At 45.4% G+C, this 26,721-nt stretch overlaps 1 protein-coding gene across 1 annotated transcript in view; it reads left to right on the top strand.

Moving 5' to 3' along the window:
* The window catches only part of LOC138498428 (CD5 antigen-like), a 111,745-nt gene that overhangs the window by 29,343 nt on the left and 55,681 nt on the right, over positions 1–26,721 (top strand). Inside the window, exon 5 of the mRNA XM_069622184.1 lies at positions 7,231–7,545. Coding sequence (XP_069478285.1) covers positions 7,231–7,545 — 315 coding nt within the window. The remainder of the gene's footprint in view (positions 1–7,230; positions 7,546–26,721) is intronic.

Raw genomic sequence — 26,721 nt, 5'->3', positions numbered from 1 at the left:
TCGCAGATGGGAAATAACCATTTGCATATCAGTCTTTGTGCCGTCCACATGGGCCGTCCAGCACCGAAATGCCAAATCAGTCCGGATCAATATACTCTGCCAACTTTCCAATGATCAATTACTCCATCCATACAAACCTAAGCAACATTCTGCCTGCTTCATGCAGCCTGGGGTGGAATGCTTCTAATTACAGACAGGGGGTCACAGATGAGTAGAAGGGCATCCCTCCCCATAACATTGCTTTTAAAAATTGTTTTATAAGTAGTTTATGTAAATCACACAAGCAGAACGCCATCAGTCTGTCCAATTAGTGCTTAGAAGGAGGGCACAAAGGTTCAACCCCCTGCATCCAAAGGACACTTTTCTGTGATCCCCTTTTGAGTCAGGACAGTCTTATGGAAGCCTTTGAGCGTGGCCAGAAATGTCAGAAGTCTCATGATAGACAGTGCCTGCTCAATGCTAACCTGACTATAATGTTAGCAACACATCCCTTCCCCTACTCATTTCAGGAAAAGCCTGGGTTCTGGTGGATTATGGGGAAAGTCTATCACCGCTGGGAACTTGCCAGATGGCGTATTTGTGACAAAGTGACAGTCCTGCAGGAGTACAGGATTGAGTAGTGAGTAAACCGCCTACTCAGCCATTGCACTTCTGTAAGCCACCCTTGATCCCAGTGATAAAGGTTCAACAGGCACAGTCATGAGACATTCCTCCTTCGCCTTTTGTGTTAAGTGTGGCCCGATGGAAGGCTATACCCTCAAAAGAGAGGCATGTGGCCTGATGGAAGGCTATACCCTGAGAACAGAGGCATGTGGCCCGATGGAAGGCTATACTCTGAGAGGCATGTGGCCCGATGGAAGGCTGTACCCTGAGAAAAGAGGCATGTGGCCCGATGGAAGGCTATACCCTGAGAAGAGAGGTATGTGGCCCAAGGGAAGGCTATACCCTGAGAAGAGAAGCATATGGCCCAATGGGACTATACCCTGAGAAGAGATGCATGTGGCCCAATGGAAGGCTATACCCTGAGAAGAGAGGCATGTGGCCCGATGGAAGGCTATACCCTGAGAAGCGAGGCATGTGGCCCAATTGAAGGCTATACCCTGAGAAGAGAGGCATGTGGCCCGCTGGAAGGCTATACCCTGAGAAGAGAGGCATGTGGCCCGATGGAAGGCTATACCCTGAGAAGAGAGGCATGTGGCCTGATAGAAGGCTGTACCCTGAGAAGAGAGGCATGTGGCCTGATGGAAGGCTATACCCTAAGAAGAGAGGCATGTGACCCGATGGAAGGCTATACCCTGAGAAGAGAGGCATGTGGCCCAATGGAAAGCTAAACCCTGAGAAGAGAGGCATGTGGCCCGATGGAAGGCTAAACCCTGAGAAGAGAGGCATGTGGCCCGATGGGAGGCTATGCCCTCAGAAGAGAGGCATGTGGCCCGATGGAAGGCTATACCCTGAGAAGAGAGGCATGTGGCCCGATGGAAGGCTATACCCTGAGAAGAGAGGCATGTGGCCCGAGGGAAGGCTATACCCTGAGAAGAGAAGCATATGGGCCAATGGGGCTATACCCTGAGAAGAGAAGCATGTGGCCCAATGGAAGGCTATACCCTGAGAAGAGAGACATGTGGCCCAATTGAAGGCTGTACCCTGAGAAAAGAGGCATGTGGCACAATGGAAGGCTATACCCTGAGAAGAGAGGCATGTGGCCCGATGGAAGGCTATACCAAGCATGTGGCCCGATGGAAGGCTACACCCTGAGAAGAGAGGCATGTGGCCTGATGGAAGGCTATACCCTGAGAAGAGAGGCATGTGGCCCGATGGAAGACTATACCATAAGAAGAGAGGCATGTGGCCCGATGGAAGGCTATACCCTGAGAAGAGAGGAATGTGGCCCAATGGAAGGCTATACCCTGAGAAGAGAGGCATGTGGCCCAATGGAAGGCTACACCCTGAGAAGAGAGGCATGTGGCTCGATGGAAGGCTATACCCTGAGAAGAGAGGCATGTGGCCCAATGGAAGGCTATACCCTGAGAAGAGAGGCATGTGGCCGGATGGAAGGCTATACCAAGCATGTGGCCCGATGGAAGGCTATACCCTGAGAAGAGAGGCTTGTAGCCTGATGGAAGGCTATACCCTGAGAAGAGAGGCATGTGGCCCGATGGAAGGCTATACCCTAAGAAGAGAAGTGAGGTGAGGTGAAGCACCGCTGGACAAGGTCCACCTAGGCCCTGTGGCTAAGTTAGGCTCCCCGGGGGGAGGGGCACTCTTACAGTTCAGGCGATGCGGGCTGTTAGGGAGAATTCTCATATATGGCTAATTTCCCTTACCTAGTGAGTCCCTCAGCAGCTTTGCTGGATTTCTAAGATTTATTTTTTTCACCTGGCAAGAGTGAGAGCCCTTTTTCCCACTCTTACATGTGTTTTGCTGTGTGTTTAACATGTTTGTGTTCATAGACTGTGGGGCCTTACATACTCCATAGGCATCATCTTTTTACTCTGTGTTACACATCACCTTCAGTGCAGTGACACAGGGTTGTTTTTAGACTTCCCAACTCAGACTCCATTTTCTGGAGCTGACTACTGACCCCCAGAACATGTAAAGTTGCCATTAACTTTACTAGTCTCTTTTAAAATCCACAGACCCAGTACAAACCATCTTACATGGAGTACTGGAAAGGGTTAATACTTATCCCTTTTTGTCTGTTTCTCTTGGAGCATTGTTTTGCTCCCTTTTCATCAAGACTTGGCTGGTAGCAGTGGTAACTACCCTATTTTTTCTACCGCCGTTATCTTAAATAACCCTGGTATTGTTTTAGGCTATCTTGGTAGCCTCAAACTTAAACCCGCTTTACCACATTGTTTTTAATATTGTTCTGGCTGGGTTTAGTCGCCATTTCTTTTGGGAAAAGTCTTTCTCGTGTTCGTCTCTACGCGCCAAACCAGGTTTGGTTCCTTTGTTCACCGTCTTTTCGCGGGCTTCTGCACAGAAGCCCTCATTTAGGTGCCTGAAAGTCTGGGTAGGCAGGATGTGAGGGATGGGTTTTAGGACCCTTGCCATGAGTTCCCTTGGTAACCCAAGTTGCACTCATGTTTGATTGGCTAGGTGACTGTACGGTCAGGACAGCCACCCTGCTGTGTGAATAGGGAAAATCTGCAGAAAAAGCAGGTCTCTGGGATTGGAAAGGCAGAGTCGCCACTGGATCGAGAGAACTGAAGAGGAGCTGACAGAAGAGGACCCCTACAACGACTTAACTTCCCGGTGAAGGCCTGCTGCAGGTCTGAATCTTCAGACTCCAATGACAGAAAGGATCTTCCAAGAATCTTCTTCCCTTGAGCTGGTGGGACCAAGCAGTTCACCCAAACTCCAAGCCAGGACCCCCTCCTCTATTTGAAATTGCTGTACAGAGCTACAGTGGGCCGGATATCCAGGAAGGTCGGACCCTGCTTGGGTTTTAAGGAGCGCACCTTTCATTTGTTGCTTTGCTCTGCTGCTGGTTTCTTCCCTGGGTAGTGCAGGACCCTCCAGTCTTCCTATTTCGTGTCAGTCCGACAGTCGCTTCAGGAATCGTGAGCCTGCTGGAACTAACAGAAACGCCCGCCGCAGCCACAGCTTCTTCAACATTTAAGGTACTCTTCAACATCCGGTTGTTCGTTTCGTCCAGCCGCGGTGGACGGTTGTGAAACCTTTCACCAATCCGAGGGCTTGTCCTTCTCTTTAAGCTAACTTTTCTGCCGACCAACTTCGTTCAGAACTCTTGGCAAAGACTTAACAGTGAACTACCCTGAACTGTGTGATCTTGAGCAAAAGATCTGTATCCTATTGACTTTAGCCCTAAGCCTGTTTGACCTGATTCCATCACTGTAGTTCCTCTTTCTAGATTGCCCTGCTTACTCATCTGTTGGTACTGCTTCCTTTCTGCCTAATTTTGTCTTTCCCTCCCTTTTAAATTAACAGATTGCCATTTTGCTCCCACTTCATTTAGTGATCTTAACTTGTGTGGAAACTATTAGGAGTGGTGTGGTGTATTTCGCGCTCTGAAACACTGTACGAGCGCGATAGAAATAAAATATCAATCAATCAATTAAGAGTGTGATTTTTGAACTGATTCACTTTGGTGAAATGTTATACAACTGAAGAGTCAATAAATGTATGTTCTTCTACTTGGAAACCTTGAGTCAGTGTTGGTTTGAATCATAGTAACTGCTGTCCTTTGTGTAACAGTTTGATACTGCTCACTTGCTCTTGAGATAAGTCTGGCTGCTCAGCCATTGCTACCATTTAACTGTGTAGTACGGGCTTGTACCAAAGGTGAATTTGTGCTGCCACTTGTAGTCCTAATTGTGTGTAGTGTTCCCAAAGGGTACTGCATATAATTCTGCCTAACACGGCTGTGCTCCATCCCCTACTTGCCGGATGCGTGCCCGGGGCGTTTCCCCAGCGGTGGCTCAGAGGCAATATGTCTTCACTGTCCCTGTGTTTCTCCGAACTCCCTCGGCGTGGAGACTCCCCTGCAATGACGCTGCAGGTCGGCATCGGTGGTCGTTGGCCGCGGCGGGTCTCGTCGCATCAATCACCCCCTCCCTCTGCTCTGCAGCGTGGTCGGGAGGAACGGGTGCTGGAAAGATGCTGAAAGTACCAGAGGAGAGGGGCAGTCTGTCGCCAGCTCCGACTGGTATGGCCTTTCAAGTTGCGTTGAAGTGAAAAACTGGAGCGGAGAGAATCCCAGTGGACCACTGAAAGGAAGGTCGGGGGCGAGTAGCCCAAAGTTCTGCTTCTCTAACACACCGGCTGACATGCTCAGCCCCTCAGGGGTTCTCCAGACCCAGGGGAGGGGCTGACTGGAGGATGCTGAAGATGGTTTGCTGCTCTTAATACTCAGGCCTTCACAAAGACTTGGGTCATCCTGTCCACCCAGACACTCAGGCGCCTAAGGAGGGCTTCTGTACAGAAGCCCGCCAAAGGACAGTGAACAAAGGAACCAAACCTGGTTTGGCGGGCAAAGTAAAACACGAGAAAGACCGTTACAAAAAGAAATGGCGAATAAACCCAGCCGGAGCCAAATAAAATTAAATGGGGTCCAACAGATTAAAGTTCGAGGCTACTAACATAGCCTAAAACTGTACCAAGGCTATTTTCATAGTCCGCGGTAGGAAAGAAATGGTAGATACTCCTGCCACCCGCCAAATCTTAAAGAAAGGGGAACAAAATAAAGTTCCATGAGAAACAGACTAAATGGGATGACTATTAACCCTTTCCAGTACTCTATGGAAGATAGTTTTTACTGGGTCTGTGAATTTAAAAATACTAATAAAGTCAATGGTAACTTTACATGTTCTGGGAGACAGTAGTCAGTCCCAGAAAATGGAGTTTAAAGTGGGAAGCCTGAAAAAGACAACCCTGTGTCACTGCAATAAAGGTGCTGTGTGACACACAGTAAAAAGATGTGCAGGGTCTCCCCACAAGCACCTTAGTTATGTGGGGTAGTGGGGCTTTTTCTGTAGGTGTGGTATCCTTCAGTACCTCTGGCCAGAGGCTTCACTCCTAGCTGTATGTCCATACATTTTACATGGGATGGATGTGCAGTGGCTTCCAGGTCTAGTACTTATAACTTTGTTCTTGGGTACACCTCCACAAGCACACAAGGGTCCACCAATCCCCACCCAAGACTGCACATACTCCCCACAACTTGCCATTCGAAACGCAATACTATGGGTGTATCCATGCGTGTGACATGCTGCGGTGCTTGTGGCCAGGGCCTACAGTCTTGGAACTAAGGCCTTCTGCCTTTGGCCGATGGCCATCCATCCAAGACTCTAGGCCCTGGCCACAACCACTGTAGCATAACACTGTACTAATTAATGTAATAATATCCATAGAAAAAACTAATGTAATTATGGCATGTTGTCAATTTCAATGTTCACCACTACTGCGCGTGTCCTTACAACAGTTAGAAATCTTCTGTGCACTGCATACACTGAAATGCTATCGTTATTATAGCCCTCATTTTCTGTGTGTATAAGGTGGCCATAGGAAATACATCATGAAGACCGACCCCCAGAAGAAATGCATTGATCACCCATGTCTTACTGTCTGCACTTTTCCCAACGCTGTAGCACACAGGAAAAGAGTTTTATACATAGAGCATGTGTGCGCTGGTTGTTGCTTCGCTTTCGGCGGATCCAAGATGTCGGGCGCATCCAAACAATCTGACGCAGAACACGTCTCGCAGCAGCCAATCGGCAGAGATGTTGCGTGCCCGCGGTCATGACGGCAGCCCCTTAGCCAACGGTATGTTGTCTGCGGAGCGAACAGGGAATTGTGATCGCGGAGCAGACATAGATATCACTAATTTTTTTTCACCTACTTTTTGGTCATTTTAAAGAAAAGTACTGCACGGAAGGTCACCAAAAGCACGCTTTCGGGACCAAGGCCCTGCCCCTGCCGCAAATTTCGTGAAAATCCGTGCAGAGGTCTGGCCTGTAGCCTTGCGCAAAGATTTTCCCCCATTCAGTCTATGGGGAAAAAAGACGTTTTGGAACTCCCCCTATAACTTTTCCCCCCCAGCACCAAACATCACCAAACTTTGCAAAGAAATTCAGAGTGGCCCATATACTTTTTTTTGCAAGGATTGGTGAGGATTTGTCCAGTGGGAGCAAAGTTATAAGGCACCCAAAAAAGTGCTCTTCCTGTGGAAACAGCAACTTAACCATAACTACCGTGGCCATGTAATGTATACATGTGTACATTTACACACCATTGCATTGTGTATGATGAATAAAATACCATATTCTAAGAGCCATTGAATACACTAATGGCAATGCCAGGGTTCAGCGGTGGCTACTAACTGTTATTGGAATGTTCTGAATCCCCTGGAATCATAATAATGTTTCTGAATTAAATATTAATAAATGCATATGTATTCCTGATGTATCATTGCTTTGATTTATTGATTGAGAACATTCTGAGTCAGCTGTGTCCACCACATTCGACTTCCATTTGGAGGTGGAGGTGGCATCGTCCATACGCAAGGGGCGCCAGAGTCGCAGAACATGCTCTGTGGTGTGGAACTGACTGCTATAGATTGAAATTGAATTGGAAAGAAAAGGATATTAGTGAACTGTTCGAGGGCAAAATTAAGCAACTGCAGAATTGTAACACAAGGTGAAGTTCCAATGAATGAGTTGTATTTGTGGCAAGGTTTACTGTCATTCCTTATTGCTTCTCTCTTGACAGGTCCTAATGATATCAGATTAGTGAATGGACCTTCACTGTGCTCTGGGAGAGTAGAGGTCAGAATCAACGGAATGTGGGGGACAGTGTGCGATGATTCCTGGGATCAGAAGGACGCCTCAGTTGTCTGCAGATATCTCAGCTGTGGATTTGTGGAAAGATGCACATACAATTCAACATTCGGCACCAGTTCCTTGCCAGTCCTGATGAATAATGTACATTGCATGGGAGATGAGGCTGGTCTATGGAACTGTGCACAAGGAGGTCTGGAACACAACATCTGCCCTACAGGGAGGCTTGCTGGAGTGACCTGCACAGGTAAGAGAGACATCTCATCTCCAATAACACTTTACTCATGATATAAACAAATATGTAAGGGTGCTATATATCAGGAGTATTTGTTACAAAATAAACGTCAAGACATGAGCTTTAAGCAAATAATTCAATACCAAAATTCCACTGTAAGGCACTGCAATTTATACACTTTAGATTCAAATCTCCACACAGAATTATGTTTGGCGATACTTCATCAGTACTGATTTCATCAATCAGATCGGTCACTGCATCCATGAACCTTGTTGTGCCTGCTGTTTTATGTTGCCAATATACATTAATTAGATACATCCGAAAGAAGACCTCTTTTCGATTGCCCTTTAATTCGATCACTGTATTTTGTATAAAGGGACTAATGTTCTTTGAGCAGATAGTTCTGAGGCCCAAAGCCTTTGTTACAAGTGTCAATAGTCCAATGGAGGGCCGTCCCTTTTGTCTCGTTATTGCTGGGTTTAAAGGTATTTCAAACTCATCTGAAATTGTGCAAGTTTCCATCTAAGTTTCTTGTAAGCACAATATATCTAGACAGTTAAGCCAATTTGAGGATTCATTAAAGAGATGAATGAAGCCTCTTGTGTTCCATGAAGCGATGTTACGGCTGGAATCTTTTTGCTCCTCTTGGCATTAACTCTCATTGTGACCGCTCAGTGTTTCTGCCAGCCAGTTTCAATTACTTGTGGTTGCTGTTTGGTTTGCTTCATTATTTGGTCTTTTATCTACTCCTGTGGGCTTAGGATTGTGCTTAATGGTGATCCTAATGGTTTCTCCAACTTGTGCTTCTTATAAAAGATTTTTGTTGTTACTAGAAGAAGCTATTTCTCCATGGTTGGCACTTATAACATCTTCTTCACTCATAATAGAATGATCTAGATGCAGGTCTTTTGTTCTGTATTTTTGAGATAAGCCAACAGGCTCTGACAGGTGCTGTTCTTTGACCGAGCTACTGATTTTATTATCTTCACTCTCTTCAAAATGTCAAAGCCTAGTGAAAGCAGCACTGGTACCGCATCTATCAGTAGATTTGTGCATCTATGTGTAATCTTACTCTGTTGTCATGAGGTTCATCTATACATTTGACAGTTCAGATGTCAATAGACTCAATAGTTCTCAAAGAAGGGACGTGATGTAAGAGTCGAAGCAAATTATTTCTCTTGAGAGTCAGACCATCTCTGATGGCTAAGATCCATTCAAGGATCAGTTGGTATTTAGATGGTTTAGTATGAAGCTCAGTAAACTTTGAACGTTTGGGTGCCTTGCTCCAGTTTGCGTTTTGGTGTCTTGATGCACTCTCAATGAGGGGCGCCACCTCTTCTCCTTGTCTTTTGAAGGAATAGGTTCCATCTCTATCACGTGGCAGCCTCAACCGGGCCGGCACCTCTTGATTTCAATGGCGGATCTTTCGGCTTTTCAGCTTTAGAATGTTGCACAACTGATCTGAGCCTTTTCTCAATCAGGGTCAGAAAAGTTGTTTTCATTGTTTCCACAGATGTCACTTTGGGGCCAGCGGATGGGAGAAAAAGTTGGCACACTCTAAGCTATTCTTGTGCTCGAGGTGCATTAGTTTCCAACGTCAGAGGCACACCCCCAATATGGAGATCATTATTTGCACTTTGATCTGCCTCATTGGATTCCTCTTTGCTGTCATCTTGTTGGTCAGCACCATCAATTAAGTTGATGAATTGAATAGTTCAGCCAAAATGTCATCTGTACGAGGGGGCTCCTCAGGTGCTTTCCAAATCGGACTGCTGCTTTGAGACATCACTACATCTTGGCTTTTTTCTGTAAAGTTCTTTGATCGTTTAGAGTTCACAAAAACATTTACAGATTTTATATTTCTTAAAAATGTTCTCGAATTAGTAATGTTTCTGTTCTTTTTTATTATTTGATTTTTGTTTTGTTTGTGGCAGCTTGTCATTGCTTTCTTTTTTGTTTGAAACATGGCATAATTTATATCACTTGTTGAATTCTTGATGATTTCAGAGATCTCCGGATTTCCAATTAATCCTTCGCCATTAGCTGAAGTGTATGGCTTAGGCAAGGTTAAATCATAGTTGGTCACCTTATGGGACATGGAACTGGGCTTTTAGTAGGGGTCGGCCTCAAATCCTTGGCCACTACTTTTGTGATATCACACTCTTGTTGTTTCTCTGAGGCATTTATATTTCTTATTTTCTCTACATGTTTCATGGCTCCACCACGCACTCCTTTATCAGCTGATTGTGTTTGTTGTATATTGATATGTGACTTGGCAAAAAAGTTCAGGGTTGTTGCGAGCAATTACTTCCGCTTGTGTCTGAGTTGCTTTTATCGTGGAGCTGTTTGAGTTAGCTTATGGTTGGAGTTCAGTAGGAGCTCTCAAATTCTCCTTCCAATAAGTGATCTGATTATGTTTAAGAAGACCCAGAGCTTCTCTGGCAACTTCAGAGAGTAATTTCTTATCTTCGCTGTTGTTTCGTTTTTGATCCGAAAGCTCCTTGAGAGACAGCTCTATTCTTTTATTGCCCTCCCATGTTTTCAATTTAAAGGAGTCACATTCATTTTCAGTGCTTACCATTTTAGTATTCATTAATGCTGATAGCGTTACCGGATCTTTTATGTTATCATTCATCTGCTTGTATACTTTTAAGAGCGGTGCAGGTGAAATAGTCAAGGTCGACATTAAAAACGTCTGAGATTCTTGTATAGCTTTCTTTACAACGTCAGTGGTGACAGGCCCAGTATTATCTGTTCTTGTTTTTTTCCCTGGCGCCCAATCCAACCTGATTTTAGGATATTCACGTTCAATAAATGAGGAATCAGACGATGATTCTTCAGAAGTGGACTCATGGGTCTTTAACACCATCGGGGTCCTCGTTGATCCTCCTTTAATGATTTTTGACATGTTTTTTCTCGAGTGTAAATTCTCATAACCCTCATTCACTGAGTATTGCTGGTGATTATTTCTCTGTTGCGAGCAGTTAACAGGTGGTGATAGGCTGCTATCAATGCATCTTCTTTTTTGGGCGCCAGCCGGCCACTTGTTGCCCGTCCATGTGAAGTTATTTGTAGATTGTACTTCTCCTGACATGAGTGTGATATGCACTGAATCTTGCTTTCTATTGTTTTCAGTCTGATTTGTATTATTCAGTGCATGGCTGTTTAACGCACTATTCATGTGACTTAAGTCTTGAAGGAGTTTATTGACTACTGCTAAAGAATTTCTTCTTTCTTTAGGACTTGCACTCATGCTGTAAACGTCATCGGTCTTCAAATGATTTGTGGTTTCATTTGAACCATTAGATTTTAGATTATAATCCAACACAAGGCTGCCATTTTAAAGTATGTCTTCACTGCACCCGAGCTCCTGAGTTAGACTACTTTGAATGCCAGACTCTGCTTTGGCCGTAGTACACTCAGTGTTATTGTGCATCACAGCAACACGTTGCGTTTCATTTTCGACGGGCTCATTCAATCTCTTGCTTTCCACTATGTTAGTGTTAATGCTTTACTAGACTTGCACAATCCCAATACCAATGCCCTGCCCCCTGCCTCTATGGAAATGGGCGGGCATTCTCCAAGGGACACCGCCAGTGTATTGTGCTGGTGTACACCAACATCACGCCTGTTTGCCCTCTCAATCCAGGAACCTGTGTTTGCCGATGTGAGGTGATTCAGCCTACGGTCGGGCAGCATGGTTGGTAATAGGGCAACATTTTCACCCTTTGGGCCGGCCCACCATTCCAACACACGCAGGCAGGGAATAACCCATCTCCCGCTGTTGCAGCAGCCCGTCGGGGGGGAGCAACCACAATTCTAGGACTCCAAATCATCACACAAGCTCAGCGTGCTCTGCTCGCTCAACTCCGCGGTAAATTGTATTTGTGTTTGTCTCTGTGTTTCTACTGTTTTTCTAAATAGCATCTCACAGCTAACTGTTGGCGTCTCACAGCTAACTGCTGTAGCAGGGGCACGCATATTTTCGATCTCGACTATAATTATTTGTGGTTTCTCTGCTTCGACCACTTCATTAGCATAAGGGGCACATTTAAAGTCACTTGTTGAAAAAGAAAAGCAACTGTTTGTACTAGAAGATTTTCTTACTTGAGACACTGAAGACCTCGTATGGTCCGGCTTTAGCTTGCTATATCCTCCCGCTTTGGCCGCCCCCCGCCGTAATTGCAATCGTGTCAGCGGCTGTTGCTTCTCCCAGCTGCAGTCCTTATCACGCTCCATCTTTGAAGTGGGGATCTCTTCTCACAGCCTCCCAAAGCTACCAAAGACTCACAAGACTCTGCACCGGCTCTGTGCCGCTCCGCTGGGTGAGTGAGTCTTTAACCAAGTGACTCCTCCTTCAACAATGATAATGGTAATCAGACTCCACAGTCTGTAACACAGTGAACTCACACGACTCTGCACCGATTCCAACTCATTATTAAAAAACAAAATATAAATGCACTATAGCAGATTACATTGTTTACCTTCAAGTTGTAAAAGTGCATCTAAGCAAGTGATTATTTAAAAATATTGGCATTTTAGTATTTTTAATGTTTAAATGATGAATGATCAAGTGATATTTATTGAGATGCAGTGGTAGAGCTGCGATGTAGCAGAGGTTAAGCTATTTAATGATGAAGTATTGATTAGAGCTGATAAATGTGTATGATGATGAATGTAACAATGAAAAATGAAATCATTTTGTAAAAGTTCATTATTTGAACTTAAAACAAATACATTATTAGTATGAAATAAATACATAAATACAACACACTAATAACAAAAATAGAAAATGTCTCCATATGTCTTCGGACAACAGTAAGCACTAACAAGGGCAACAGTGCCTTTTGGATGCATGTACATGGACCATATAGCACCTTGGACCAAAATACCTTCAACTTTCTCTTCCTAAATATCTTCCTTCTCGAGCTCTTCGCTCATCCACCTCCAACTCCCTCAGGGTCAGCTGCTTCTCGAAGCAACGAGTTGGGGGCAGATCTCTCTCTGCTGCAGGGGCCTCCCTCTGGAGCAGCCTTCCTGCCTCCCTGAAACTTGAGGAGAACCATCTCCGGTTCCGGAAGCACCTCAAAACCTTCCTCTTTGCCTCTGCTTTCTCTCCCCCTCTAACCTGCTAAACTTCTGAAACTGCACTGAATCTGCAACTGGGCCACTCACCGTTCCCGGTCTTTGGCCCAGCCACTCTCCCCTGCACTGCCTCCCTGGCTACCCCCTGCGCTGCGGGACTGTGTCTGTATCCCTACAGCCCCCCTTCCCAGCACTTGTCTGCACTTATCTCGCACTTGCCACTAGCTCGCCCTTGTTATTTATCCTGTATGCTATTAACCATGTACTGCACTCTCCCCTCTCCACTTCTCCCTTGCAATTTCCCTTCCCCTCTACCCTTGCGCGATCTGAATGACACCTGGCCTAGTAGGATCGTTGTCTGTCTCCCCTTGTTCCCCCCGCCTCATCGCGCCTTGAAACACTTGTGTATAGGCGTGTTACAAATGCCATATTATATCATATCATATCATATCACAGACACCCGTCAACAAGTCCAACTATGTGTTGGTCATGGTGAACTTGTGAGCTAGTTTCGCTTGGCTAATTCTCCAGAAGAAATCTCATTGTAAAGAGGTCAGAAAAGTAGATATGGCAGCACTAACACTGCACCAAGCCGCAAATGGGCAAAGCCTTAAAAGACGCCCTTTCAAGCTGGAGCTGTATTCTGCAATTCTATATCCCATTTAGCCAACAAGCTAATGGTGTCATAGAGAGAGCCAATGGGATAGTAAAGCAAGTCTTGACTAAATGCATCCTTTCCCTGGTGGTAATTGCGTGAGTCATGTCCCTATAGTGCAACGTAGGATACCTAATCTACCTCAGCTTTCTCTATGTGAGGGTAAAATGCCTTATGAGGTGCTGTTTGGATCTCCTATGTTCTTGCAGTTCTCTCACCAGGCCAGACCAGCTACTTTTCTTTAATCTGCTAAGAGACTCCATCAGGGGTGAACAAACACTACATCATCTAGTCACAGACAAGTCATATTCTATCTTGAAATCTGGGGACTACAACCTGGAGAGGACCATGCCAAAGAAGCACTTGGATTGCACTACTGACCTCCTGTGAAGGGATTGACATGTATTGGCTTAAGAACAGCAGTCTTACAAGCCCTGCCTCCTAAGAAAGGTACTTGCCAAGTGTCCATCGACCACCTTAAGACAGCTCCAGATGGTTAGGTAACTGTTCCCGAGGGAGGAGACTCTTTCTAGAACAACCTGACAAGCAGGCAAGAATATATGAGAGTGTGAAGTTAAAAATAGCTCCAGAAACCTATGAAACCCATTAAAATATGTCTATTTTACAGGACTTGTCGAGCCAGAAACAAGGATAGAAACAGAGCCAAGCACAAGATCATCTGAGGGACTTTTTTTTGTACCATCCAAAGTGCACACAAAGGGCAATCTTTTTGGTGGCACGGTTATCCTGTTTCACACTTTGCTGTGGATAAGCCTTCTCACTGTTTCTGTCTTATTGACTTAAGGACATTGTTTAATCCCAATGGAGATCCCAATGATCAGCCGACAGTTGAACATTTCAACCCAAGATACAGCATATACACTACACCCAAAACATAAGTGGAACAGGCTGATGTAGATGGGGTTAGGTCAATTCTGGAAACGCTAGTATAAACCCTACAGTGAGCCTATTATACAACTCAAGGTACATGCACTGTGATATATGAATCTAGGCTAGTGACCCCCCCCCCAAGATGCACATCACTGAAACCTATAAGGACCTGTTGAAATCCAAGAAAGAAGAATGTTCTCTGGGAGCTCTGGGAGCACTGTTAGATCCTAAAGATGATCTAATACTATATCACATTACAGACCATATCTGTTTTGTGAAAAATTTTCTACTAGTGAGCACTGCTCTGCTCTGTACCAGGGTCAGGTGAAGGGAGGGCTAAAAGCCCACAATGGGTATATTTCCCCCACTGCCTACAGATTGCCAGATTATGTGGTCTAGAAATGTTGTGTATGATAAAACATGCTATACCTCAATGACAGAGAAAACATGGCAAGACACAGTTGCCCTGATTCATGGAATATTTGCACTGAAAAAAACGGGATTTGTGCGCCATTCTGCCAGCAAAACCCCATTTGTTAAACAGGCATTTGCGGGCAGAATGGTGCACAAATCCCGTTTTTTTCGGTGCAAATAATCCATGAATCAGGGAGAGTCACTCTTAACATTACATGGGGGTGAATCTTGGCAAGCACATAGAACTGACACTCTAGATGTAACATGCAGACATCCACATTTGATCTTTTTCCTCGATCACGCTCATTTTGTGGTAATATGTACATCATACCGTTTATCCCTGTATCCAGATTTGGAGGCCAAGGTTGTTACTATTGGTGGACAACTCAACAGATGAACAGTAATAACGAAATGCAAATTGTCCCGGGAGGATAGCTCAGCGGCAACGTGCGCGCCCTGGAAACAAGACGGACACGAAGCAACACAGGTTTGATCCACGGGTCCGCGCTTATGGCTATTAAGCGTGTTATAAATACTCAACTAAGAGACATATTTCTGTAACAGCGCCTCCATGCCCTCGGGATGTGTGAGCGCTTTAAAAATGCAACTACATACAAATAAATAAAATAAATAAGCTTATTAGAAATGTCTCAGGCATTCCATCACACTTTAATCATGGAGGTTGTGGGATGTTTTTATCCATGCATCCAAGCCCTACCTCAAAACTGTGCAGTACTGGCATTGAAAACATCATGATGGCCAGAGCTTCCCAGAAAATGCACAGGGAAATGCATGAAGAATAAGCTGCCACTCATTTTTGCCGATGTTATGGGCACAGAAGGGCACTGCCTAAAACCACCATTGGACTACCCACACAGTAGTCTGAAACCATTGGGAATGGCAATGCTGATTGCCAAAAGCAACCTAGAATTTTGGGGAATTTATTTTCTTAAATCCCAAAAATGGTTGCATTACCAGTACTCACCACTATCAGAAAGCCGGCGTTTTAAAACCACCAGACTTTTTTGTGTAAAACTGAATAGATGAACCCAAGGCAGGCCAAAGAAAGACTTACTGAGAGGTGGATCCAATGTAAAGTTATATTCTGAAGTGACTTGAAGGTTTATAACAAGACTGGCTGAGCTGTGGATTTCATGCAGTTTAAGTAAATTTGGACTGAAAGACACTAAAAATCTAATGTTTAAAAGAAATGAGTGACCTACTTTTGAGTGTCACATAGGTTGCAATTGTTTAAATGTCATAGTTTTGAACTTAGAATCAGCATTCTAGCTGCATATGTAAACATTGTCTTGACTTAAACTGGGTAACAAAAAGTGACATTAGCTGGGGCCTGGCTTAAGGAACTGAATTCTGCCCACCAGCTACCCCCGACAGGAGTTGAGACTTGCACAACAGCTGTGTTCCCAGGCCTAGCTGCCCTTTTGCTGCTCCCACCAAAAGGGATATGACACTTCTCTGATTGAATTACCTGGGCTCTGCAGGAAATTGAACAAAGCCCTGTCCTGACCCAGGCAAATGTTTTATTATGGGGGCCATAAATGGCTTCCTCTTGAACAATGGGCCTTCCAGGGCCCAGGCAGATGGTTTATTGCAGGGGCAATAAAAATGGCTTCCTCTTCGCAGAAACTGGGAGGGGGAGAAACTGGAGACAGAGGCTGAGCTTGAAGAAAGTGGAAAGACTGGTTTCTGTACCATGTGACCTGAAAAGACACACCCCTGTAGCCAGAATATGGTTTTAGAAAAAGATGAATAACTCATAGTACGGACTTGTGAAAATTATTTAAATGATACCATAATTCTTGTGATTTTTCTGCCCGCATTTTGAGAGGTTTTTAGAACCGGTGGCATGATCTGGGGGCAAGCTAGCAGTTAAGAGGGTATTACTTAAAATGTATGCATGTTAAAAATCTGACACTTCATCAAGTAATGTCCATACTCCTTGCGCACATGTGTGTAAATTTGGGGTAATGTCCAATATTGCGAAACCGGTTAAAAAGTGCAAATGTCGCCATTTCTGAATGCAAGCTCCCAGGAAGAGCAGATTTGAACAGGGGCTACCATCAGTAAATGCATGATGGGTGCATGTAATTTCAAACTACTGTGTAGCTATGAAATATGTCTTTTGGGTCAAAATATAGATTGTGTGTAATTTGACAGGGGTGGGTTCTCTGTACCATAAACAGACCTTATCATGATGACACTTCATTTCATTCCCCCAATCAAGGGGAAGGGGATGAAGTGGCCAATGACAAATGAGGAGGGGTAGAGCCTAGTGATGCTGCACACACACCCACTTTCAAAACACATAAAAGCGGACAGTCAGGACAGATAGGGACCTTCAAATCCATTTGCTGCGGGACGCTCTGCCGGGAAAATCCATACTTTACCTCCATCAACCTTCAGAGAGCCAACATAGAGACTTCAAATCTATCAATATCCAGAACCAGAGGCAGAGCAGAGCTGACCCAGACCGCTGTTAGCAGAACCAGAGAGCTGACCCAGATCACTGTGAAGTGCCGAGACCAGACCAGAGTCCAGTCTAAAACCTGACCAGATCCGTGGCGAGGCCCATTTATTTCAAAAATATATTGTGAGTACCTAGCAGAACTGTGTAGAACCAATCTCTTAGTTAAAATAATATAATTCAATCTATTTTAATCTAAGTAGAACTGCCTCCTAACTGTCACCTGTCATTTTCGAGTTGCTAACTGTCACCTGTCATTTTCTAGTTGCTAACTGTCACCTGTCATTTTCTAGTTGCTAGCTGTCACTTGTCTTTTTGAACTTTAAAATTTCAAATCTGAAAAACGACCTTTACCATATCGCTCATATCTCCGTGACCGTTTGTCCTAGAGACTTGCAGTAACTTTCATCTGCATATTTTTCACTTCATTGCCAGCACATATAAAAGCATTTTGGGCCTGTGTTTAAAACTCCGATCTGTACTCTAAGCTTGCTGGGGTGAACTGAATTACATTTGATTGCATTTCTGAGAACTGTGTGCTTTCCTTCCATTTCCTTGCATTGCATAAAGGGGGGAGGGGATTGCCAGAGAAAAGTGATTACATTGTTTTGTTGAAATCATATTGAGTATTTTCTGTAGTGCATTTTTCATTCAACATTACATCCATCTGAACTTATATAAAGCATTCTCTACCACCTTCTTCTTCTGTTCCTATTCACAAGTGTGCTAGTGCCAGACTATCCATTATTGATAACTGCTCAGATTCAGTGTGAAATTCAATTATTAATTTATTATAAAGCATGATATATATATATATATTGTTTAAATTATCAAATAAACCTTTAAACTTGCAAAACAGAACTACTTCTTGGCTCAGTGGGGTCAGGGGGATTCCGAGAGAGGGGTGTTATATAGGGGTAGTCATCCAGAACGCATGAACTGGACATAAAGATATATCAATAAGGGTTTCCATTCAGTATCCCAGACTAGGCATTGACTTAGCTGTAGTGTTGAATTGAATCCTCTTACAAGTTGGGGGCTCGAGCGGGACGTTTGGGTTAGACCTACCATTTGTGCAGATTAATACAGTGTGCCAGCTGACCAGATACACATATCCGGTCGGATCACCACGCTGTGTTACGCTGTAAAGCACTCCTCAAAGGAACGCTCTAAGAAAAAGGTCTGTTTTGCAAAAATAAAATACTAATTTCTGTAAGTCAGGACAGAGACCAATCTCTAGAATGACAACCTTAGTAGACATGAAAATAGCCAGAGAGCACTTCTTACATAAGTTATTTGTGAGAGGTGAGTGGACTCACCAGGACCGCATGGTCTGGTTGCAGGCCATCACGCAACAGGTCACGGAAACAGGGTCAGATATATGGAGAGATCAGGGTCCCTTACATGTGGCCCTGAGTGAACTATACATGGCTCCTAAAGCTAAGGATGAACAAGACAAGATGGTTAGGATAGCGGCATACCTGTACCTATATATGGGAGACATGCAGGATAGATGTACTGAAAGCCAAGATCTGGCGAATAAGCGACAGATGGCGTTAGAGAAGGTCCAATCTGACCTGGTCTCTTCTGAGCAGAGGCTGCAGGGGAGCCAGGAGTCAGAAAATGAGAGTAGACAGCACATCATTAAAATAAAGAAGGACATGGATATACTGCAACAGGAAAAGACAGACCAGGATTCCAGAATTCTGGCTTTGCAGAAGGAACGCCAAGACAGTTTGGACTCCCTACTGCAGAGCCAGAAAAAGCTGGAGCAACAGATCAATTTCAACAGGGCATGCACAGAGCAGGTAGCCACCCTGCAAATCCAACTAGACAGAGAGGAGAGCAATAAACTGATCCTGAAAGACCTGGATACCCAGGCAGAGTTTGATCAGGAGCGCCAGAAAGCTGGTGCCTTCCAAAGGCAAAGGGACAACCTGGCGTCACAAATTCAAGCTCTTGGTCAGGAAAGGGACACCTTAGGCCAGGAAGTCTGCCACTTAAGGAGAAAAATGGAAGAAAATCACCTGGCCCACCAGGGACTGGGTGACCTCCAAAAAGAACACCAGGACTTGCTAGAGCACACCAGGAGGGTGGAGGATGCTCTGGCAAGAAAGGAGCAGGACAATAGGGACACAGCTCAGGAGGTAACCCTCCTGCAGCAAAGACTGGCCCAGTGCTCCAGGACCAATCAGGAAACGCAGAGAGAGAATGAGGCTCTCTGCCAGCACAATGATAGGCTCCAAAAACAGGTAGCGATGCAGGAGAGACTGATAGAGTCTAGTAAGGCCTTAACTGAGGAACTGAAGGCGCAGGCTCTTGCATTGCAACAGGGAGCAGGGGCGGATAGAGATGAGGTTCGCTGGGAAAGAGAAACTCCTGAGCATAACCCCAGGAGCCCTAGTACCAGAGGCCTTTATTTCTCTCAGTCCCTGGACTCTGCCACCCCCATGTCCCCTGGCGCACATGAGCACAGGGCCACAGGGATGGCAGATTACTATCCAGCCAGAAGCATGGGGCTCATAGGCCAGTACCACCCAGGAATGGAGGGGCGGGCATCCGGGTATGGGCACCCAAGCACAGTGCAATTTGATGGGGAACCCCAGGAGAGTAGGCCCATTAAGGGCATCCTGAAAACCTCTGCCCAGTTAGGTCAGTGGGGGGGTACCCATCAAATCCTGGCAGCAAGGAGGGATCTGAAGACTCCTCTGAGCGGTACAGGACACAGGAGACCAGGTCCCCACATTCTGCCAGCCATTCCCAGGCTCGCAGAATCCGGGAAAACCTGGAAGAACAGACGGGAACCTCTGGGAGCAGTGCCTCTGAGTCAGAAGATGAATGGACAAGGGTTACCCGAACCAAAAAGGCCAATAAGGCAAAAAGGGCCTTGATTAAGGACCCATTGAAACAGATTAAGGCAATCAGGAGCGTCATCACGCCTTATCATAAGAACGCCAAGTATTCTGTTTGGGAGCACTTAGAGTTGTTTGAGCAAATGATGGAGACTTTCCATTTGAAGGACAACCAAAGCTGTATTCAATATGTAAAGTGGACCTTCTCCCCGGAATACTCCAGTTTCTTTGCGGGGCTGGAGGACCAAAATCATTTAAGATGGTCCACCTATAAGGCGGCCATCTTGAAACATTTTTCTACTCATAGAAATCCTCAAGAGGCTCGCAAGGCAGCCTACAATTTACAATGTGGGGAGGATCAGGCCCCACAAGAATTTGTGCAGGAGTTAAAGCGTGCTTTTGCACAGACCACAAGAAGGGTGCGCACGGATAGCAGAGAATTTATTAATACGTTTTTCCATGCCTTGCCCAAATACATAATGACCCAGCTCGTGAGGGATTTTCACGAGAAAAGATCTTTAGACTGGGTCATTGAACAGGCGACCCGGATCTATGAGGTGCAGAAGCCAATAGAAAATAAAAATAATGCGCCCAAAAACCCCAAAGCCAACAACACCCCTGCTGCTGCCAAGGTGGCAGAGGTAAAGGTCACCCCCGTTTTAGATTTGGAGATGGGGGGGCCTAAAAACCTACCTGCACCTAATAATGCTAGGCCCAGAAGGTCCTCGGGCCAGTCACAGACAGGGAGCCAGGGAGGCAGCCCCACAAATGGGGCACCTCGCTCTCCTGACTATGTAAGTCCCCGTTACAAGGGAAATTGACCCATCCTGGGTTATGTGTGGACTCCTCCAGCCCAAGGGGGGGGATCCAGCCAAGCACCTAACCCAGGGAACTTCCCTCCCAACTTCTCACAGGAGGGCAGAAACTCACCAAACCCTGGGCAGAACTTCTTCCCCAGGTATCCACCCAACTTCCAGCCCCAAAATCCTCCACCCTACTTTCCCCAATTCCCTGAGCCCAGACAACCGGATCCGGGAGAGGGGAGGCCAAGGGTGGAGGGGTATCCAAATCTTCCCAACCAGGGGTACTACCAAAGAAGGGATAGCTACCCTTCCCGGGATCAGCCCAGGGGAGAAAACAGGGCCCTGTATCAGCCTGAGCGGGTTTCCCAGTTAGAGCGCCAGGTTCAAAACATGGCGCGGGATCTGGGTCACATACTGAGGGCTCAGCAGAACCCTCAGATCGGCATGCCGGCGCAGAACGCACCCAACTCTGGACCTGGTGCTCCAGAACAATGACGGGGGCAGCACCCCGATAACTCACCGGTTCCCAGGGAGGAGGCACAAGGGGAAGGGGGGTGTAAAGCCTTGGAGGAAGCTTCCTTCCTCACTTGTAAACAGCCCCTGGAAACCCAGGAACCGGAAACAAAATCTCCTGCCCCTGAAAGTCTGCCTCCTAAGGAGCAGAGGGGGGGTAGGAGAAACAAAAGACCCAAACAGACTCAGTTTGAGGAGGAGGTACAGATCTTCCAATTTGAGGGAGAGGGATCCTCAGAGGATCCTGGGAAAAGGATCTTCTCCTTCAGAGAGGGGGGAACTCCTCCCAAAGAAAAATGGGTCCCTAGGGATGCAAATCCAGACTGGGGAGATGTGGAGACTGAGCTACCGCCGCCCACCATCTCATCCCAGAACCAACAGCAAGAAAATCCCCTGGTTCAAACCCATCCTGGTGACTGCCTCCAAAAAGGGGGGGGCAGCCCAGAACTGGAGCCAGGGGAACCCACAATGGCTCTGATCTCCAGTTGCCAACTTTTTCTTTCAGATTCCCAAGGCTCTCCACAGAATTCTGCCCAAATCTCTTCGCTAGCGATGTCCAAAACCAGAAAGTTAGCCCATCAGTTGTCCAAAAATGTGCATTATCTGTGCCCCCTTGAGGAGAAGGAGGGAAGATATTATGCCCCGGTACAAGTACAGGGGCAGGGTACGATTTCAGCGCTGGTGGACACGGGATCTCAAGCTACCCTTCTGTCCAGAAGGGCCTTTGATGAACTGAATGCAGGAAGGGGACCAAATTCCTCTCACCTCTCTTCCTGGACAACTGCAGAACTTTGACGGGAAGGAAATTCCCATTGAGGGGACTGCAGACTTGGACATTAAGATCGGGCGACACAAGTTAAAACACCCAGTCATAGTAGTGACTCCAGAGGGCACCACTTGTTTACTGGGGAATGATCTCCTGAGGAGGTTGTCACCCTTAATAGACTGCGTAAACAAGGTCCTCTGGACCCAGACTAGCCGACCCATAAAATTAAAACAGAGTGTCAACCATGTTAGTTTAAACGGCACCTGCCACATGGTTGAACAAAAATCTGACCAAGTAGAATTTCACTTCCAGAATAGCCAAATTCCAGACGTGACAGTAATAGCAGTAGGACAAGAGACTGGTGGTGGAGGGTCCTCTCTATTTCTGAAAATCAACCTTCCTTCCAGTCTAAAGTGGTACTCCACGCTGGAAGGAAACACTCTGAGATTCTTTACTAATCCACAATCAGAAACTCCCACTCCTATAGTCCAGAAAGATGTGAAATCAGCTCAGAGCCTGGCTGATATTCAGCAAATTGGAGAGCAGTTGTTCATCCCTGTCCAATTAAATGATGGGAAGGACTCTGTTCTCGTTCGAGTGTGTGTGAACAACGGTAAGAGCTTCATCAGCGAAGCCATGTTCCGCCAACTCCCAAAAGATCCAGCCATTCCCACATTCAAACTGATAGACAAATGGGAAATGGACCTGGAAGCACCTAATTCCAAACAGCTCCTGCCAAGCAGGTGTATGCTCAAAATCTCCATTGGCAACAAGAGCATAGTCCACAATTGTTGGGTCGTGCGAGACGTCCCTGCCGCCTTTTACTTAGGCAGTGACATTCTCAATCGCTTTGCCATTAGTTTGGACCTAATAAACTTCAAAGCTTGGTCCCGATTAGCGGATAATCCCATGGGCTTTGATGATCCAGAAAAAGCATTTAGGTCAGCTCAATTGCTACCTTATGCAGTTGAAATTCAGATCAAAGAGGAAGTCACCATCCCAGAAAGGACCCGACAATTCTCCCTGGAAGTGAAAGTTAAAAGAGGACAATATTTGTAAAACCATGATGCTTACATACATCTAAACGCTTCTCTCCAACAGCAAGGGTTGGGGGTAAACCCAACTCCATTAGTCAACATAGAACATGACACCATTCTAATAGAGGTGGATAACAGCGACTTGAAGAGTATTACTCTAGCCGCAGGCACCATTATTGGAATGGCGGTTGATGACCGACATTTTTCCATAGATTTAGGTAATGAACTGTTAGGGCCAATCCCCAAGGACTGCTTTGACAGTGACAGTGATGACAATACAACACCAGACAGGATTTTTACCCGGCATGGGGGGAACTTCCTGGTGTACACTTCTTGCCCTTATGTGGAGAATTTAAGGAAACACCTTCAACATGCTTTTGCTTATGCTCAGCGGAATCTAGAAAGATCAGCTGATAGCATGAAGACCCACTATGACCTGAAGACTTCCAGGAAGGAATATCAGGTGGGGGACCGGGTCTATCTATACAATTTCCAAAGGAACCAGGCCAAACAGCGAAAATTTTTGCCTACATGGAAGGGACCCTTTGAGATTATAGACAAAATCTCCCCTGTGGCCTACAAGATCCGCATCCCCAAAGGCGGTTCGGCAGAGGGGGAAGACAAGTGGGTCCACATTAACCAGTTGAAGTGTTGCCATCCCCGGCACACTCTGCAACAACTGGAGGAATCCTCTGGAATCCTAGAGGGTACTGTCTCTGATTAATTCAGTTCTAATTTAAAATATCCTACATATCGCCTATCAAATTCTGTGTTTCTCAAGTTTATGTGTTCCTGTCTCTTAATAAAAAAAAAATGTGCATGTTCATATCTGTTGAGTTCTAAAATATATATGCCACCCCACTATATCAGTGGTGGGGGAAAAATGTCTATGAATAGGTATTGCCGCTCTTCCTTTGTCGTCCTAGGAGAAAGAAAACCTGGAGACCGGCCAAGGAGGATGATCCGGAGACTGGGAGGATGACGCAAGGGGGCCCAGTGTACCGCCCAATACTCCCATCAGGACCGGCGAGGAGAACCGATCGATCCGACTGGATGGAGGAAAAGATGCTGAACTGTGCCATCTATTGGAAGAAGATGAGGAAACATCCCAGGTCTTGCGAGTCCCATCAGTGAAACAGAATGGCCATCGCAAGAGGGGGGCTTGTGGGATGTTTTTATCCATGCATCCAAGCCCTACCTCAAAACTGTGCAGTACTGGCATTGAAAACATCATGATGGCCAGAGCTTCCCAGAAAATGCACAGGGAAATGCATGAAGAATAAGCTGCCACTCATTTTTGCCGATGTTATGGGCACAGAAGGGCACTGCCTAAAACCACCATTGGACTACCCACACAGTAGTCTGAAACCATTGGGAATGGCAATGCTGATTGCCAAAAGCAACCTAGAATTTTGGGGAATTTATTTTCTTAAATCCCAAAAATGGTTGCATTACCAGTACTCACTACTATCAGAAAGCCGGCGTTTTAAAACCACCAGACTTTTTTGTGTAAAACTGAATAGATGAACCCAAGGCAGGCCAAAGAAAGACTTACTGAGAGGTGGATCCAATGTAAAGTTATATTGTGAAGTGACTTGAAGGTTTATAACAAGACTGGCTGAGCTGTGGATTTCAGCAGTTTAAGTAAATTTGGACTGAAAGACACTAAAAATCTAATGTTTAAAAGAAATGAGTGACCTACTTTTGAGTGTCACATAGGTTGCAATTGTTTAAATGTCATAGTTTTAAACTTAGAATCAGCATTCTAGCTGCATATGTAAACATTGTCTTGACTTAAACTGGGTAACAAAAAGTGACATTAGCTGGGGCCTGGCTTAAGGAACTGAATTCTGCCCACCAGCTACCCCCGACAGGAGTTGAGACTTGTACAACAGCTGTGTTCCCAGGCCTAGCTGCCCTTTTGCTGCTCCCACCAAAAGGGATATGACACTTCTCTGATTGAATTACCTGGGCTCTGCAGGAAATTGAACAAAGCCCTGTCCTGACCCAGGCAAATGTTTTATTATGGGGGCCATAAATGGCTTCCTCTTGAACAATGGGCCTTCCAGTGCCCAGGCAGATGGTTTATTGCAGGGGCAATAAAAATGGCTTCCTCTTGGCAGAAACTGGGAGGGGGAGAAACTGGAGACAGAGGCTGAGCTTGAAGAAAGTGGAAAGACTGGTTTCTGTACCATGTGACCTGAAAAGACACACCCCTGTAGCCAGAATATGGTTTTAGAAAAAGATGAATAACTCATAGTACGGACTTGTGAAAATTATTTAAATGATACCATAATTCTTGTGATTTTTCTGCCCACATTTTGAGAGGTTTTTAGAACCGGTGGCATGATCTGGGGGCAAGCTAGCAGTTAAGAGGGTATTACTTAAAATGTATGCATGTTAAAGATCTGACACTTCATCAAGTAATGTCCATACTCCTTGCGCACATGTGTGTAAATTTGGGGTAATGTCCGATATTGCGAAACCAGTTAAAAAGTACAAATGTCGCCATTTCTGAATGCAAGCTCCCAGGAAGAGCAGATTTGAACAGGGGCTACCATCAGTAAATGCATGATGGGTGCATGTAATTTCAAACCACTGTGTAGCTATGAAATATGTCTTTTGGGTCAAAATATAGATTGTGTGTAATTTGACAGGGGTGGGTTCTCTGTACCATAAACAGACCTTATCATGATGACACTTCATTTCATTCCCCCAATCAAGGGGAAGAGGATGAAGTGGCCAATGACAAGTGGAGAGGGGTAGAGCCTAGTGATGCTGCACACACACCCACTTTCAAAACACATAAAAGCGGACAGTCAGGACAGATAGGGACCTTCAAATCCATTTGCTGCGGGACGCTCTGCCGGAAAAATCCATACTTTACCTCCATCAACCTTCAGAGAGCCAACATAGAGACTTCAAATCTATCAATATCCAGAACCAGAGGCAGAGCAGAGCTGACCCAGACCGCTGTTAGCAGAACCAGAGAGCTGACCCAGATCACTGTGAAGTGCCGAGACCAGACCAGAGTCCAGTCTAAAACCTGACCAGATCCGTGGCGAGGCCCATTTATTTCAAAAATATATTGTGAGTACCTAGCAGAACTGTGTAGAACCAATCTCTTAGTTAAAATAATATAATTCAATCTATTTTAATCTAAGTAGAACTGCCTCCTAACTGTCACCTGTCATTTTCTAGTTGCTAACTGTCACCTGTCATTTTCTAGTTGCTAGCTGTCACTTGTCTTTTTGAACTTTAAAATTTCAAATCTGAAAAACGACCTTTACCATATCGCTCATATCTCCGTGACCGTTTGTCCTAGAGACTTGCAGTAACTTTCATCTGGAAGCTGAGATCCTAGGCTGTCCTAGGACCCCAAAACGGTAGTTCCTCTGTAATCTCGAAAAACGCACTCGCGAATTTTGCCGCGATTTGCAAATTTCGCCACGTTTGAAAACAGCAGTCTTTTTTTGCTTTCCTTGCTAAAAATTTGTTTAACCTGCCAATCATCCCTGAATCATTGCAGAGTGATTCTGGACTAATATTAACTAGATACCAGTCACCCTGAACCTCTAGGGGGAATTAAAAGCATTTTAGCATATTTTTCACTTCATTGCCAGCACATATAAAAGCATTTTGGGCCTGTGTTTAAAACTCCGATCTGTACTCTAAGCTTGCTGGGGT

Source organism: Ambystoma mexicanum, chromosome 5q, assembly GCF_040938575.1.
Source record: "Ambystoma mexicanum isolate Mex_15411 chromosome 5q, UKY_AmexF1_1, whole genome shotgun sequence".
Taxonomy (NCBI): Eukaryota; Metazoa; Chordata; class Amphibia; order Caudata; family Ambystomatidae; genus Ambystoma; species Ambystoma mexicanum.
This window is presented reverse-complemented; position numbering and strand designations above follow the sequence as displayed.